This window comes from Scophthalmus maximus, chromosome 12, assembly GCF_022379125.1.
Source record: "Scophthalmus maximus strain ysfricsl-2021 chromosome 12, ASM2237912v1, whole genome shotgun sequence".
NCBI lineage: Eukaryota > Metazoa > Chordata > Actinopteri > Pleuronectiformes > Scophthalmidae > Scophthalmus > Scophthalmus maximus.
The window spans coordinates 1,536,167-1,551,183 of NC_061526.1; the positions used below are offsets into that span (position 1 = coordinate 1,536,167).

The 15,017-nt window shown below is 42.2% G+C and overlaps 1 protein-coding gene across 12 annotated transcripts in view; it reads left to right on the forward strand.

The window, feature by feature from the left end:
* Positions 1–15,017, forward strand: part of LOC118289217 (collagen alpha-1(XXV) chain) — a 138,987-nt gene that overhangs the window by 119,742 nt on the left and 4,228 nt on the right. For 4 of the 12 annotated variants that reach the window (XM_035616044.2, XM_035616027.2, XM_035616083.2 and 1 more), the window contains 21 exons: positions 81–125; positions 1,674–1,736; positions 2,790–2,858; positions 3,553–3,597; positions 3,971–4,015; positions 4,728–4,805; positions 5,495–5,518; positions 6,676–6,720; positions 6,899–6,943; positions 7,064–7,144; positions 7,226–7,288; positions 7,393–7,443; positions 8,108–8,134; positions 8,267–8,347; positions 8,728–8,763; positions 9,312–9,365; positions 9,472–9,525; positions 10,166–10,192; positions 11,203–11,256; positions 12,767–12,853; positions 14,905–14,943. In XM_035616044.2, coding sequence (XP_035471937.2) covers positions 81–125; positions 1,674–1,736; positions 2,790–2,858; positions 3,553–3,597; positions 3,971–4,015; positions 4,728–4,805; positions 5,495–5,518; positions 6,676–6,720; positions 6,899–6,943; positions 7,064–7,144; positions 7,226–7,288; positions 7,393–7,443; positions 8,108–8,134; positions 8,267–8,347; positions 8,728–8,763; positions 9,312–9,365; positions 9,472–9,525; positions 10,166–10,192; positions 11,203–11,256; positions 12,767–12,853; positions 14,905–14,943 — 1,113 coding nt within the window. The other 8 variants (XM_035616066.2, XM_035616035.2, XM_035616093.2 and 5 more) reach the window with 7 other exon arrangements.

Sequence of the window (15,017 nt, forward strand, 5' to 3'; positions counted from 1 at the left end):
CGCCCCAAAAGAGCCTACAGATGAGGGTTGACTCAGCTTAGCTTGGCTTGGCTGTAACATGTCACACTCTTCCTGTGTAGGGAGAGCCAGGACTTCCAGGGCTGCCTGGACTCCCAGGGATAAAGGTAAATGCTTCGCTGTTTTTACCCTCAGTCATTCCCCAGTGTTGTCCCCGTCCATCCGCTTCAGCCCGTCTGTATTTGCGTCCATCGCCAACCTCTGCTGACCCCTTTGTCATGCGTTATGCATGACACGCCCAGGGACTCGTGATCGTGCTACTCCTGATGTGTGGGATTTGCACCGACACGGCAAGGTTACAGCTGCTGCAGGAGCAGAGGCCCGGTTATACCTGTGCGTTCAGTGCAGCGAAGAGTAAGGAGCTTAGGCAAACTGACAAGGCCAAACAGTCAACGCTTTTTGATCTGAGCATGCCCCAAAGTCAGCACAAAAAAAACTGACTCATTAAGGTTTGTGAATCGCATAGAGGTCTATGAATTAATGATCAGACCACTGCATCCCTGGCAAACACTTCGGACTACTTCCTGGTAGTGGCATCACGACGCTTGCTGCGAAATGTGTCCAAAAATACTGCTTATTAAGGAGAGGAAGTTTAATTTTTTATTTGATTATTTCGATTTTCTTTTTTCAAACTAGGTTTTTTCTATTGGTGATGGTTGAAGCTGAGGAGCTTGCTTTCATTTTTATTAATACATCATAAACAAACAACAGCACACGGTGAAACTAAACGCACAAATGACACACGATCATTCACTGCCATGTTTTAAAGGATAATAATCGCTTCAATGCACTTTAGGATCATTAGCTTGAAGTATGACAGGTGAATGCAAGGAATGCTCAAACAACCGTGATGAGATGATGCTTGTTGCTGTTTTTGATTTTCTTCTTTTTTTCTTCGTATGCTTGTAATTTGCTGGCCTTGTAAAAAACCCTTTCATTTTATATTTTATATTCTCCTGCTTTTACTTAAGAGGCCTGAATGCTTGATGGAGTCTAACAATATTTTTTGCTAACGTAGCACTCACAGGTTCTGAGCGCCGCTTGCCTTTTGTTCCGCTGCACATTCTTCGCTGCTCAGCCAATCAAAGTTTTTCGAAGTTCGAGCAGCCAAAGTTAATTGCCCACCCAAGGGCTTCCAGAGTTCCTTCACCGTAGGGGGACCCTCTGGTTGCAGATGGTTTTGTAATATGTTCCAATTAGGGTTATTTCACAATCAAACGAAATGTAAGTCACATTTAATCGAGCATCACACCTCATACTGGCAGCTCACTCCTCATAAGTGAAAGTGCAAATGTGAAAATGATGAAGCTTCCACAGCAGTGGCAGAGCACCTGGTTTTTGCACACACTTGAGCGCAACACTTCTGTGCGCCCTGCACACTTCTCTGTGCCCCGATGGTTTCCTAACAAGTTTGGTCTTTACATCCATTAAGGCTCATAAGGAGGAGTCATTAATGTAGTGAAACCATTAGCGAGCCCCTGATGATTTGTGTCCATTTCTGTGATTTATGCATGTGTCCCTGAGTGTGCATGCCCCGTTGTACGCCCCTGCATCTCATGTACGCGTTAAGCATTCAGTAACAATGGCTGGAGGTGCTGCTCCACACGAAACAGCTTGTGGAAATAATTGCTGATTGTTTTTTTCTTTTTCCTCAGGGGGAACCTGGATTTCTCGGACCCCAGGGAGAGCCTGGACTTCCTGGACTCCCGGGAACTAAGGTGGCTTTCCACAGTAACAACTCTAATCCTATTTTTCACAGTATAAGATGTGTTTTTATCCTCCATGTGACACAATACATTGCAGGTACGACAGCTTTGACGGATTTTTATCAAATCCCGTCAGTGCGATCGTCACTGAAGTCACCAATATGGCCTCAGTGGTCTTCATGATCCGTTATTACCACTGTAACAGGGTGTGTTGATATGAGATAATCCTTTGCCTCTCCCCTTTTGAGTTGTGACATTATCACACTGTGGAGCCAGCTGTGACCATCCTGACACACAGGAATTACTGTTTGCATCTGGTTGTTTGTTGTGCACTGATAATCAAGATGCTGCTCCATCAGAACGTCAGGGTGAAGCTAAAATGACAAAATCACTGCTGCAAATAGTTGATGTGATGGTTCCTTGTTCCTTTTGCTCAGGTCACATCCCTCAGACTATCAGTGTGTAGGGGGTTGTTTTCAGTGCTCTTATCATTACTTAACAGGTTAAATTCAGAAGAGAAAAAAGACAAAGGTTTATTGACCGTTGATGTTAATGATTGTGTCCCACTTGGTTTTGAGCATCGGCAATAAGTCGTGGAGCATATTGAGTTATACCACATCCCCATCTATTGGCTCTCCTCAGTCACTTCACATGAAGAAGAAAAGAAGGAATACCACTACACAACCAAATGTTTCTTTTCCCAGTAAAAGATTCAACACAGAATGTTTGATGCAGATGTTTGTCCGGAGTTTTCTTTAAAAGATAAAAGCACACTTCCCCTTGTCAAACATCACAGTCTACCTGCAAGTAGATTCAGCATAAATATCTACGAATCACAATGTAAATCTGTCGAGTAAGCAAAGTCCCAAAGAAGGGCAGGACGCTCTCATTGTAGAGTCTTTGGCTCATGTCCGTGCAGCATAACATTAAGGAATCAAAATCGTGTCTGACATCCAGAACATGCACACATCAGCAGTTCTCTGTAACTCTTAGGAAACACCGGTTGCGGGAGAACGACGGCGACACACTTGAGTTGTTAAGCGGTTCGTTCTTTTTTCCGTGTAGGGTGAGAGAGGCGAGCTCGGGCCACAAGGAAAGGGCGAGCAGGGAGAAACCGGACCTGTTGGACCAAAGGTCAGTGATTCCTGTGCCCATGTGCATGCATTCTCACCTTTCCCCCATGTGGGTAATTGATTTTTGCCGCCATCTAGAGTCTTCCGGGTGTAAGCGCACAAAAGAAAGTTTTTGTCAGGGCTTTAGGAAAACAGCAAAATAAGATGCATTCTCGTAGCAGAGGTTTCGTTCAATTCAAGTTACGCCAACAGAGAGAGCTGACTAAACAATCGCGGCCTGTGATGGGGTCAAGGCGTTCCCTGGGGTCTGTGAAAAGTAAACCAAATATAAATGAGTTTACCATTGTTTATGTCTGGCACTGGCCCAGTAGGTAGCTTCAACTCAGAGATCTGTCTCACATCCGACTAGAAACCCCCAAAGTCCAACCACTTACTTTTATCAATTCCAGAGTTCAAATAAACGCTTTCTCCATTGCTTGCCAGTAATGACATCTTAAAAGCTTCTCCTTTTTTTAAAGTGAAGCTGAGGGAGTTGCTCTCGCAGGAAGAGCGAGAGAGGCCGATGATATTTTCCTTTGTGAATGAATGTAGATTACTTTGTCATCATAAATTGGAATTGAACCATTCATGCAGGGGGTTTGTTTTACATTTTCTGTTTTCTGTTTATATCTGTTTAAGTACTTGGCTTTTCTTTTTTTTATCATGCTGTTTAAACCATGACTCTTTGTTTAATTACTTTTCCCTACTCATGGCAGGGGTCAGAAGGAGAGGCGGGAACACCTGGTCCGAAAGGGTCGAAGGTGAGCGCGGCAGATGTGTTTTCTTTAAATATGGTGCATGGAGCATCTATTATAAGTCATCCAGCTAATTGGATTTTTCTTTCGGTGATCCACATTCACACTTTTGTTATGCTTTTTTGGTCTTGAATTTATTCACTTGCTGAAATGTCTAACATCAACAACCTACAGCCCCTATAAATTAATAAATCATTTTCTGACATCCCGTGCAAAGCTGTTTTCAATAGAATAATACTTATTGTTGCTGATATTAAGGTATTCTATTTTAGATTTTACATCACCACTCACTTATTCAAGGTCACTTTGATTCACCAGGCAGTAGAATGTAGCCAAAGTAATGATGGCGATTCTTTTAAAATGTGTCCTCTTATATTAGGGGGAGACTGGCGATAAAGGAGACCTGGGATCTGGCGGCCCGAGGGTGAGAATCCATATTAAATATTATATTAAATAATATAGACTTCTCTCTTCTCCTCTTTCTTTAACGTTTTTTTTATGATGATGCATTCTGATTGATATTCAACATTCAAAACTTGTATCTCCCGTGCGCCTGCTGTCAGTTATTGCCATGGGCTACATGAACTAGGCTCCGTAACGTAATTCCGTTTCAAAAATATTGCTGCTCGTCAGTTTCTGGTCCGTTTAAAGTTACTGTTCACTCACTACACTTCACTCAGAGTTTTGTCACGAGTGTTACGCAGGAAAATGTCCATAACGGGACGCTGACAAAAACAGATGAAGTAGTACTCGGAGCACTGCTGTGTCCCACTTTGTGCAGCGTCATAGACATTTAATGGCATTCTAAGTTTTCGTGGGTTTTCGACCCATCCAGACCTGAGAAGACGCCGGCTGGTAAACATACGCCGGGATCATTTCTCCGTCACCTCTCACACGAAGGTCTGCAGCATACACTTGGTTACCGATCAACTTATAGAGCCGAAAGGACCGGAAACAGTTGAGCAGTACCAAGTAGACCCCGGAAATGGTTGTGCAAGTAGCCCCATTATAACCACAAAGGGGGAGCGGTCCATCCCTGATCTGGGTCTCATACTGTATCTCTGATGTAATGTATAAAGTGTGCAGCATGGAACGACATGCAAAGTGTTTCAAATGTGTTTCTTGACTTTAACCAGGGCCCCCCTGGGCAGAAAGGAGACCAAGGGGCCACGGAAATCATCGACTACAATGGAAACATTCAGGAGGCTTTACAGGTCAGATAACTCATCCCTCACCGCAGCTCATTTCCAGTGACACTTGACCTTTGTGTTTGGTCTGTTCCCTTTTTAATGGAAAATGTACCTCCTGCCATGTGAGTCACAGTACAAAAAGGATACTCCCTGAAATGTTTGTCACATTGCAACCTTGCTTTTGTAGTTTCTTTATATCTACAATGCAGGATATACATGTATTTGCAATCCAGCAGTAAGGGTGTGGATATCAAGTGTGGCTGGTGGCTCGGCATTTCAACGGTTGCTTTTCATAATAGGTGGCGCTCATGTTGGTATTTCTGTTATTTAATAATGAATAAGATGTTTTTCCCAACTGCACCCACAAGGTTTTGAATGTCTTAAATTCTCAAAACATACACAAGTAAGGCCAAATACATGCTGATTAGCTCATTCTGTAAAAGATGCGGCCGCAACATTTGAAGCATTCTGGCTCGTTAGTGTGTTTAAACTATATTTTAGCTCATTGAATCCGCTCCCATGTTTATAGTTAATAAGAAAATTCTAAAATGCGCTCCGTAAATTAAAGTGCATGATTCGTAGACATAGGCTAACCTGTTGGATGATTTTGTGCGTGTATTTATGCAGAAATGTGCTGACACAAAGGTTTATTTTCTGTGTGACCTCTTCAATCTCTCCCCCCCCCCCCTTTCCACTCCTTTGGCCCGCTGCAGAAGATTACCACTATTACAGTGACGGTAATTAGGCTCTGTGTATTGTGTGTATTGTGTCATCTCCACAAGTCCTTCATCTCTTGTCCTCGCATGGGCCCAACCCAATGGTAGCCCTGGTTTGCTCTGCCCTGTTGCATTTGTGCTCCCTCTCCCAGCAACATGTTTGCTTGGCGGTGAATGAAACTGTATTCGCCGTTGATGGACTGTTTGTGAGCAACATTTCATGCTTCCTGAGTTGCTGGTTGTCTACTTGAATGTTGAATGTTTTTCCAAAACTCACAACGTCCACCTCAGGTCAAAATCATATCGGTTTGTCTGATTTAATTTGACATTTGTTTGGCAATACGCACCGAGGTTAACTGGCTAATATGCAGCTTCTGTCTTTAAAATCTTTGAAAGTTTAAGGCCATAGTTGTTGCACTTTTGGTAGTTGTTAGACTTGTTGTGATTGAATTCCAAAATGAAGTTATTACAGCGAAGAACAATTGCAGGCATTGATAAGAGAGAGGAAAGAATGGGAAATTATTGGTCCCAGCAGCTCATTCACTTTATCATGAATACAATGAAAATGTAGTATCTATTTATAAATCGCACATATTTCCCTGTCATCAGCTCATTTCATACAAACTCACCAAGGACCTCTCATGTTATGTCAACTGATTTTGATGAAAAACATTCCTGTGAATACTTTTCTTTTTATAATCAAAATCTCTAGAGTCCTACATGACTTTACATGGTATGGATGTCTTCCACCCGTCAACCTTCATGTGGCATTGAACTGGTGTTTTAAATGCTAATAGATAACTCGCATCCTAACATTACGATATAAATGAAGTTCTCGCAGTGACAATAAGTTTATATCACTAATGGTGTTTTGTTATTTCTAAACAGAGGAGATGGCTCAATGGCAGCAATCGCCTACTGTACTGTATATATATCCATACTGATGGATCCACCTAACATGTTTTTGGCTTCAAGCATGTGTCTCTCAGTTGATCCTCCTGTTGACTGATGACTGATTGCTAACATATTTTTGCGCTGTTTGCAAGTCGTCGAAGTATGTAGCTCACAGCATTTTTTTTTTTTTTTTTTTTTTTTTTACAGTTGTCACGCAGACGGTATGGTCCGTTGAATGGGATTTGTTGTTAAACTTGTTTATGTCTCTCTTTATCTCTGTGCAGGGTCCTGCTGGGCCACCTGGGCCAATGGGACCGCAGGGCACAAAGGTAAACAACATGTTCTGCCTTCTTTCCCCCCTCGTCGTGCTAATTGTGCTTCCCCTCGAGCAAAAATGTTTATCACATTGACAGGTGCTGTATATATCTGCTTTGCACTAGCCAAATCAGTTAGCTCTTGCATTTGGTGATGTGTTTGTTAAAAACATTTTTTTCTCTTTTGCTGCAGGGGGATCGCGGTATGCCTGGTCTGCCTGGACTCGACGGAGAAAGAGTGAGTTGGTGTTTTACTCTCGGAAGAGTTCCATTTTATATCTTTATCTCTATCTAAGTAATTCAACTTGTTTGTTTTTTTAATTCCCTGCGGGTAAATGCTTGCATTTTTTTCTCCCAGGGCTACAAAGGTTCAAAAGGAGACATGGGGATGCCTGGAGCTTCAGGGGAGAAGGGAACAACTGGTTTACGTGGCATACCTGTAAGGATTATATGCTGTTTACTTCATTTGCTGGATACCATCTTCTAAACATGTCATGAAGCTTTTTTTTCCCCCACTCAGGGTGTCAATGGGGTAAAAGGAGAAAAGGGAGATCTAGGTACACCTGGTCTTCAGGGTCCTTCAGTAAGCCACATTCAAGACTCAACTTTACATAAATATCGGGCACCTGTATTTTACGATACTGTTTGTCGCAGATCTGTTTTTGTAATAAAATGTATGTATTACAGATTATTGGCCCTCCAGGGCCACTAGGGCCTCATGGACCACCGGGACCCATGGTGAGTTTAAAAAAACAATTATTAGCTAACTTCGGCACATCCCGAAACTCAAAAAATCACACATGTATACATGACGTTCATGATCATACTCACAAAATATTAGCAAGTGGAGGCCTCTGAATGATTTATTGTAATGTACTGAGATTCTGCGGGGCGATGTGTCACTCATAACCTATTTGTTGTGGGGTGATTTTGATTTGCTATTATGTGACTCTAAATTCATTCATTACAGTAACACTCAAAAAGCATATTAATAACTATGGTACACGTTAAAATAACAAGTGCTCACAGCGGTCGCAGGCAGAAAAGCTGTCGCTTATAAAGTTGTGTTGAAAGACAAAACTGAGAATCTGCCTGGTTTTGATGCTGTATTCATTTCTGGGTATATCGGAGTTGCTGTAAAAGACACATTCCTCCCGCCTTGAAGCTTTCATACGAATAATTGTGGCCTACTACAGCATACCAGTTTGTCTTGTGTGTAATTCCACGGCCATGTTTTTTTTGCATAAGCCGACTTCGCTCTACTCGTCCGGTCCATTTCTCACAGCTCCCATTTTTTTTTGTGTAATAGAAAGTAGCATAGTGTTGAATGCAGATTATTGATTAAGACACCAGCCAAGTGCTATACAAACTAATATTCTTCCTGTCCTCTGATGCTTTTCAGGGACCCCATGGTTTCACTGGAGCCAAGGTAAATCCCAACAAGAAAGTAAAAGTGCAAATACCTCAACATAAAGGATTGCATCGACAAGCACGCACGGGTGCAACTGCGGGTACAGCAGTCATGTGGTTGTCATGTCTGACTCTTTCCCCATTTTCCCAGGGTGAAGCCGGATTGCATGGTGTGAAGGGCATGCGAGGGGAACCGGGACACAAAGGGGATCGCGGACCTTTGGGTCTCCCTGTAAGTACAGCCATGCACCATGGGACATCTCCCAACCGTGTCCATTTGTTTCTGCAGACGTCCATGGAAACCCCCTCATGTCTCAATTTAGCCCTGGAATATAATTTTGTTATGTGCTCGTACAAACATTTGAGTGTGTGCCTGTGTGTGCGTGCGTGCGTGCTAGTGTGTGTGTGCGTGTGTGTGTGTGTGTGTGTACTGCCTTCGACATTTTCTGTCCTCATGTCCATTTGCCTGGGCTGACTACTATGCCAAGCTCCCTGTAACACACAGGGTAATTTAGTTGTTGTACACCCTGCCATCAACCTGTCCTAATAACAGTGTCCATCTTGTACTAATCCCGCCTTGTTCATGTCACTCATACCTCCATAACCACACAGGGAGCCTCCGGCTTGGACGGCAAGCCCGGAATTAGGGTGAGTGTCATGTGGCGAAAGGGGCTTCACCACCCAACTTCTGTCTTTCTCTCCCTCTCACCTTCCGTCGTACAGTACAGTCCCCTTTTACCCATGTCACCTCATGTTATTGTATTTCACTGTGACCGAAAAGAAAGTTAAATAAGCTTTAATTAGATTTTTTTTATATTTATATTTTAGAATGGTTGATAAGTTGAACAAGCCACACTTGAGTCAAGCTCACAGGATAGTTACCACACGCAGAGCTGTAGTCAGCAGGCTCTCGTTTGTCCCGTGTTGCATTAACTCGGCATTAACTCGGCATTAACACACACTCATGCCTTAACCGTCAGCAGCATTGTAAGTGTTCTTTGTGGCCAATGCACGTGTTTTAGCCGTGCCTCTGTGTGCTGGTTGAAGGTCAAACCATGTGGGGGAATACTTGTACATATGTGGATGCTAAACACAATTCTTTTCCATCTGCTGTTTGTCTGGAGAATCAACTTTTTTAAAAAGACCTGCTATAGTTCCATGATGTAAACTCACTACAACAACGCTGCTCTTTGCAGGGCATGGATGGGCCTTCAGGTCCAGCCGGTCCTGCTGGGCCAAAGGGTGACATAGTAAGATGCACATTTATTTTTGCCCTTTGATCTCACCGTGGATTCAATGCATTTGAATGTGTGATCATATATGATTTACCTGACGGCAACACTTCATTTGTGTTAGGGCGAGAGAGGAGCATCAGGCGAGCCAGGACCAAGGGGACCTTATGGACTACCTGTAAGTGAGGGTATTATTGTGGTGAAGAAACATTGTCTTAATTCAGCGAGTAGTAAAGAGAAGTTGGCTGCAATTTTTGTATGAGTTCATGCATTTACACTCATGTTTGCTGTCATCAAAATAACTTGCACTAGTGGACAGTGAGCGATTAGCATTGAGCCACAAGCTGCCACTTGTTGAGCTAAAACTTGTTACCAAAAGTAACAGAAATGTAAAGTTAACGTAATGCACTAAGACATTGCTTTTGTTGTCATTTATATTTAAGAATGGCTAATAAAGTGTCTCAATTTCTGTGAACACATAATGCAAACATACTTAAACATCCTCTAGATTTTGCTAAAAGTGGGACTGTGTAATGTTTATAGTTATTATATTAAATAATTATCCTGTGGTCGGAGATGGTTTCCATTTGCTGCCCTCCGGTAATTTTTTATTGTGGTGCAAGTGCCGTCAGTGGCGGTGCCAGTTAAGGTTAAGAAAAACTGAGAATGTGTCGTCACACGCTGAAAACAATGGCACACACTGCTGTGGCAGTAAACAGACATCCACACTCCCTTCAGCAGCACCTCTACCTCCATCTTTGCTAGAGTTTAAATAAGAGTTCTTACTGTGTGTGACAACTGATGTTCTTCGTTTGCAGGGAGCTGCTGGAACACCAGGCTTGGATGTAAGTCAGTTCAACTCATTTTCTTCTGAGGAAATAGACAAACACAAAAAAGCCACAGTCAAAAATTAGGGTGCAGCCTTTTCCAGTATAGGGATGCTTGAGCAGGGAAAAAGCTGTAAAATGCAGACAAGTACAAAAATAAGGAGAAGGGGCAGCTTTTGAGAATCAAATGCAACAACACATGCAAAAAAGCCCTTTCATTAGAAAAGTCAAACTAGTTTCAACATGTCACTGTCTTGACTTGTCATGTGGTGACAATTGCCTGTCCCTCTAGCCATCAGTGATAGGCTGATTTAGAATCAGGTGTGTATCACGACTAAAAATACACACACAAAAAAAACCACAAACCCACACCAGCGTTTTAAACCAGGTCGCACAACAAGTGTCTATGATACAATGTCAAAGACCCCCTATCCCATAAGCGATCATATTTTATAGCCATTTGCAGGTAGCCCATATATATAGGTAGATCCATCCATCCATTAGCCACACCACTTATTCTTTACGGGTTGCCCAGTCCATCACAGGGTGGCTAAGTGGTGGTGACGCAAAATTGTATAAAACTGCAAATCATAAATTACAACATCCCTGTATTAGTCATATCGAACCTGCAGTATATAACGAACAGGAACATCAGTTCCGATACAAGACAGTGAGCGTGTGCGCGTGCGTGTGTGTTAATTAGCAGATCAGTGATGGACAGAAGAAACCGCTCAAACATTTATGTCCAGTACACGTTATTGCATCTGATTCTGGGGGAGTTGCTGCCTTTTCTTTTTGATATTTCTTTTACAATTCAATTTTTCAAACTCTTGTTGCACATCCACTCAATTTCTCTTGAGCTCAACATATTTTTTTTACTTTTCACCATCCTGCTCTTAAGGTTCACATTGTTCTTCTCTAGTTTGACGTGTTTGACTCGTCATAGTGAGGACAATGAAAGAAAAAAAAATCCCTCTCGTCTTTGCCCAGCGAAGTCAGAGTAATCAAGTGGAGTTGTGCTTTTGCAGGGGTTGCCAGGCTTAAGGGGAGAGAAAGGCGACGTTGGGGAAAGCGGAGAAAAGGTAGAGTGTAGATATGCTGCAATGACTTGCTGAAAAAAAAGCCTTAAACATGACGGAGGACTGATGTCAATGGACAGTGATGGGACTTGTAGAGGTGCTTATGTAGTTGCTGTACTGAACGTTCGATGATTTACCCCATTACTGAAAGACAGTGACTGAAGACAGTGGAGCTGAAAGGAATAAAATGGACCACTGTTTTGTATATGAAACGTATTTTCTGGGTCCTTATGAATTCCTTTTTACCTTTGCAGATTTTTTAAGCACGGTTCAAGTATAGGCCTCACTTTAAGCCTCTTTTGGAGTAGTTGTGCATTCACGATAGGTGAACGCAGAAACCAATTGGAGCTCTATGCGATGTAAAAACATGCCTTTGCATAAACTATCATCATCAGACCAGCTTTTGTTCTCCACCTTTGAATGATTTGCCATCACATTTCTCAAAATCACGTATCCAGTCTCATTCGTGGGCATCCAAATGTGATTTCAACACGTCGGCTCAGACAAGTCCATTGACAACAGGCTCTTAAAACTCATATTTGTTCTTCCTCTGTTGTTTCCATGCATGAACATGAACTTGCATCTCACTAGCTCCAGTCCTTGAGCCTGTTGATAACGCTACCCTTGCTTGTGTACACAGCGATTCTCGGTCTTAAATGCCTAATCTGTTTGTCTCAACACTTTTGACGTGCTCCTTGGATGTTTAATGTCTTCTAGAAACTGTATCCCATTCCCTGAAACACAAAAATAAACATACTTTGGTGGGCTCTGTGAATTTTCCAACACAACAGATCCTATAGTCCTTTTCTTCCAGGTATTTAGCAATAACTGTCAGCACTACTACAGACTATGGATGAAACTGAAATAAAAAACACAACATACAGGCTTTACAATAGCACGTAGTTGTAGGTTTTTTGTATGCAAACAAATTGCATGGGCATGCATGCACATAAGACAATACAGTTCACTTTGCTGCAAATTCATACCATTTAAAAGTAAAATCATCTATCAAACATTACTCATCTCATCTCACGATGACTGACAATGGACCTGCGATACTACATCTGTGAATTCTGCTACCTTAATGTTCTTCTCACATTCAGGTTTCATTTATTCTAATATTTCATAACCAATGTTTTACTCTGAAGGGATACAGTTTGAACTTGTTTCTGTGTGTGGTAGATATATTTCTGTTTTTCTGGAGGTTTGGTTTTTCCTCCCTGCTACTCTTTCTCATCCTTTGTGCCCTTGACATCCCTTCCCTTTTGGCAATCAGCTGTTTTCCACCCCGTTCCCACTATTATTCCCCTTTTCGTCCCCTCTCTGTCCTGAGGAATGTTTTAAGAATTCCCAGTACTGTCTGGTGTCCCCTCCTATCTAACATTGACAATGTGTCTTTCTCCTTCGTGGGCTACAGCCTCCCTTTTTTAATCACTCCCCTCCTAATAGCAGTGCTGTCCCAAATGTTAAGGAAAGAAATGTTTTTAACTTGACCAAACCATTGTATCCACAGGGGGAGAAGGGAAAGAAGGGCAAAAAAGGGCCTAAGGGCGAGAAAGGAGAACAGGGTGCCCCTGGATTAGATGCACCCTGCCCATTGGTATGTCCAAACTGCGATCTGAGCGGTCGTCCCGAACAAGGATGAGCTCCCTTTAGCCAAACAGATACCCAGCTTCCAAACCACAGCAAACCGCAACCTTCCAGAACCTGAAACTCTGCAATTCAAACACCAAAACATGCCGTCAAACGGTGGAAAAAACGTATGAAATAATTGGGGCTGGATTGTGGTATCAGCAAGCTCACAGGGCAGCTCCTCCCACCCCGCCTCCCCCGCCCTTGTATCTGTGGTAGTGGGACAGATGCAGGGGTAAAGGGTCATCCACCTCTCTCCCAGTAACACTCCTAGGTCATCTTTGCAAACAGGGTTTCCGGGGATTTAAGGGTGAAAAGGGGGAACCAGGGCAGCCAGGTCTGGACGGGCTGGATGCCCCATGCCAATTGGTACAGTATTTCTCTTTTTCCTCCACCTCTCGTACCCATGCATGCCTCTCACCTTCAGTCATCGCTGAAACTAAAAACCATGCATGACTTGAGAGCAACAGCAAGCATGAAAACACCGTATTTTAATCACAACCACATTACATTTCAGAATTGTTAAAGAAAACAAAAAACAACACACCAACAGTTATCTCACTAACTCTCTGACTGCAAGCAGCCTCTTTTAGTGACACACAAAATATGCAAGATAAACCTATGACTGTTGAAGACTGATGCTTAAATCTATCCCTCTAACTGAATCCTTTCATTCCCTGGATTAAACCTGGAGAGAGAAAAAAAAATCTGCTTAATTCCCGTTTCCCTCTAGTTGATTCTTCCTTGGACCAGTTACCTTTTAACCTGATGCTAACACAGACTCCTTTACTGATGAGTTACCCATGCTGCAGGCACATGGACCCTTCCTTTACTCTTGTTAACTTCCCTTTCCCCTCCCTCTATTTGTACCAATTGGACCAGACCACGACGAGGAAGAGAAAGCCAAAAGATTACATTTGCGCCAGAATCGATTCAAGCAAGATAGAAAAGGAATTTTCTTTATTCTTTCAATTATGAATCTCTGTTATTTGAAACAATAATGCCTGGCAGAATCCTTCTCACAATAGCATAGGGTGTATGTTTCATCGTTTACTGTGTGTAAACGATGAAATGAAAGAGCGATTATGGGTAAGGAAACATTCCCATATATCACAAATCATCACATTCGATCACATCTACATTCATTTACGTGAAACAGTTGCTGTAAGTTTATATTCAGATAAACATCTGCTTTTGTTGTAGTGGCCCACAAATCCCCATTTTTCCATGTCATTGCTATTGTTCTAAAACTCAACTGCAGGGCCCCTGAAACAAAACCAGAGTAGAGTCGACATATGTTGCCATGCATGAGATATGATGAACTATGCTGTGTATTGCGCGCATGAATCGAGGAAACGCGCTTGGAGATGTCATCACAGTTGTTACTTTGTACAAGTTTTACAGTAACATTCACAGTTACAGTCAAAAACAAGTAAAGTGACGTTGCTGCTGCATTAATTCTGCAGTCACACAAGCCAGCACAGCATTTTGATGAACAATCTTTTTTTTAAGAACTCAAGTTAGTGCATGACTGACATCGACATTTCCCGTCCTAAGCTGCTGAGTTCAATTAGGATTAGCAGCTACATGCAACTTTTTATATTCAGAGGATTTCAATAAATCCTACACGGTTCAACCCTTTGATACAGCATACATGTTTTCCAACCAAAAGAGAGTGTAATTAATAAAAATGTAATGCTTTATTTAAAATAAAATAAAAAATTTCATTGCTGTTCTGAACCTAGTTTTAATTCGGAAAATTGTCAAGGTGCAAAATTTCCCCGTCAGTGCGAGTGCTGGAGAAGTATGACGTCTCAGTTATGCAGGATGGGAGATTCTGTCTTATAGTCTCCCACTTTATGATATAGCTTGACGTTTCTTTTTCTATAAATGTTTTTGAAAAGATACATTTCTTGTGTGTACTACTGCATGTACTACTAAATAGAAAAAGCAAACGCTCCAATTCCTCTGCAGTCCTCATTGTTGCTTTTCTCTTCCCTGCCGCTCTTCTCTGAACAGGGTCCAGATGGATTACCGATGCCGGGATGCTGGCAGAAGGTAAGACACTAAGAAGACTTCAATAATGCAACTGTAACAGGAATACAGACTGAAAAAAAAATAGTAAAATCTAA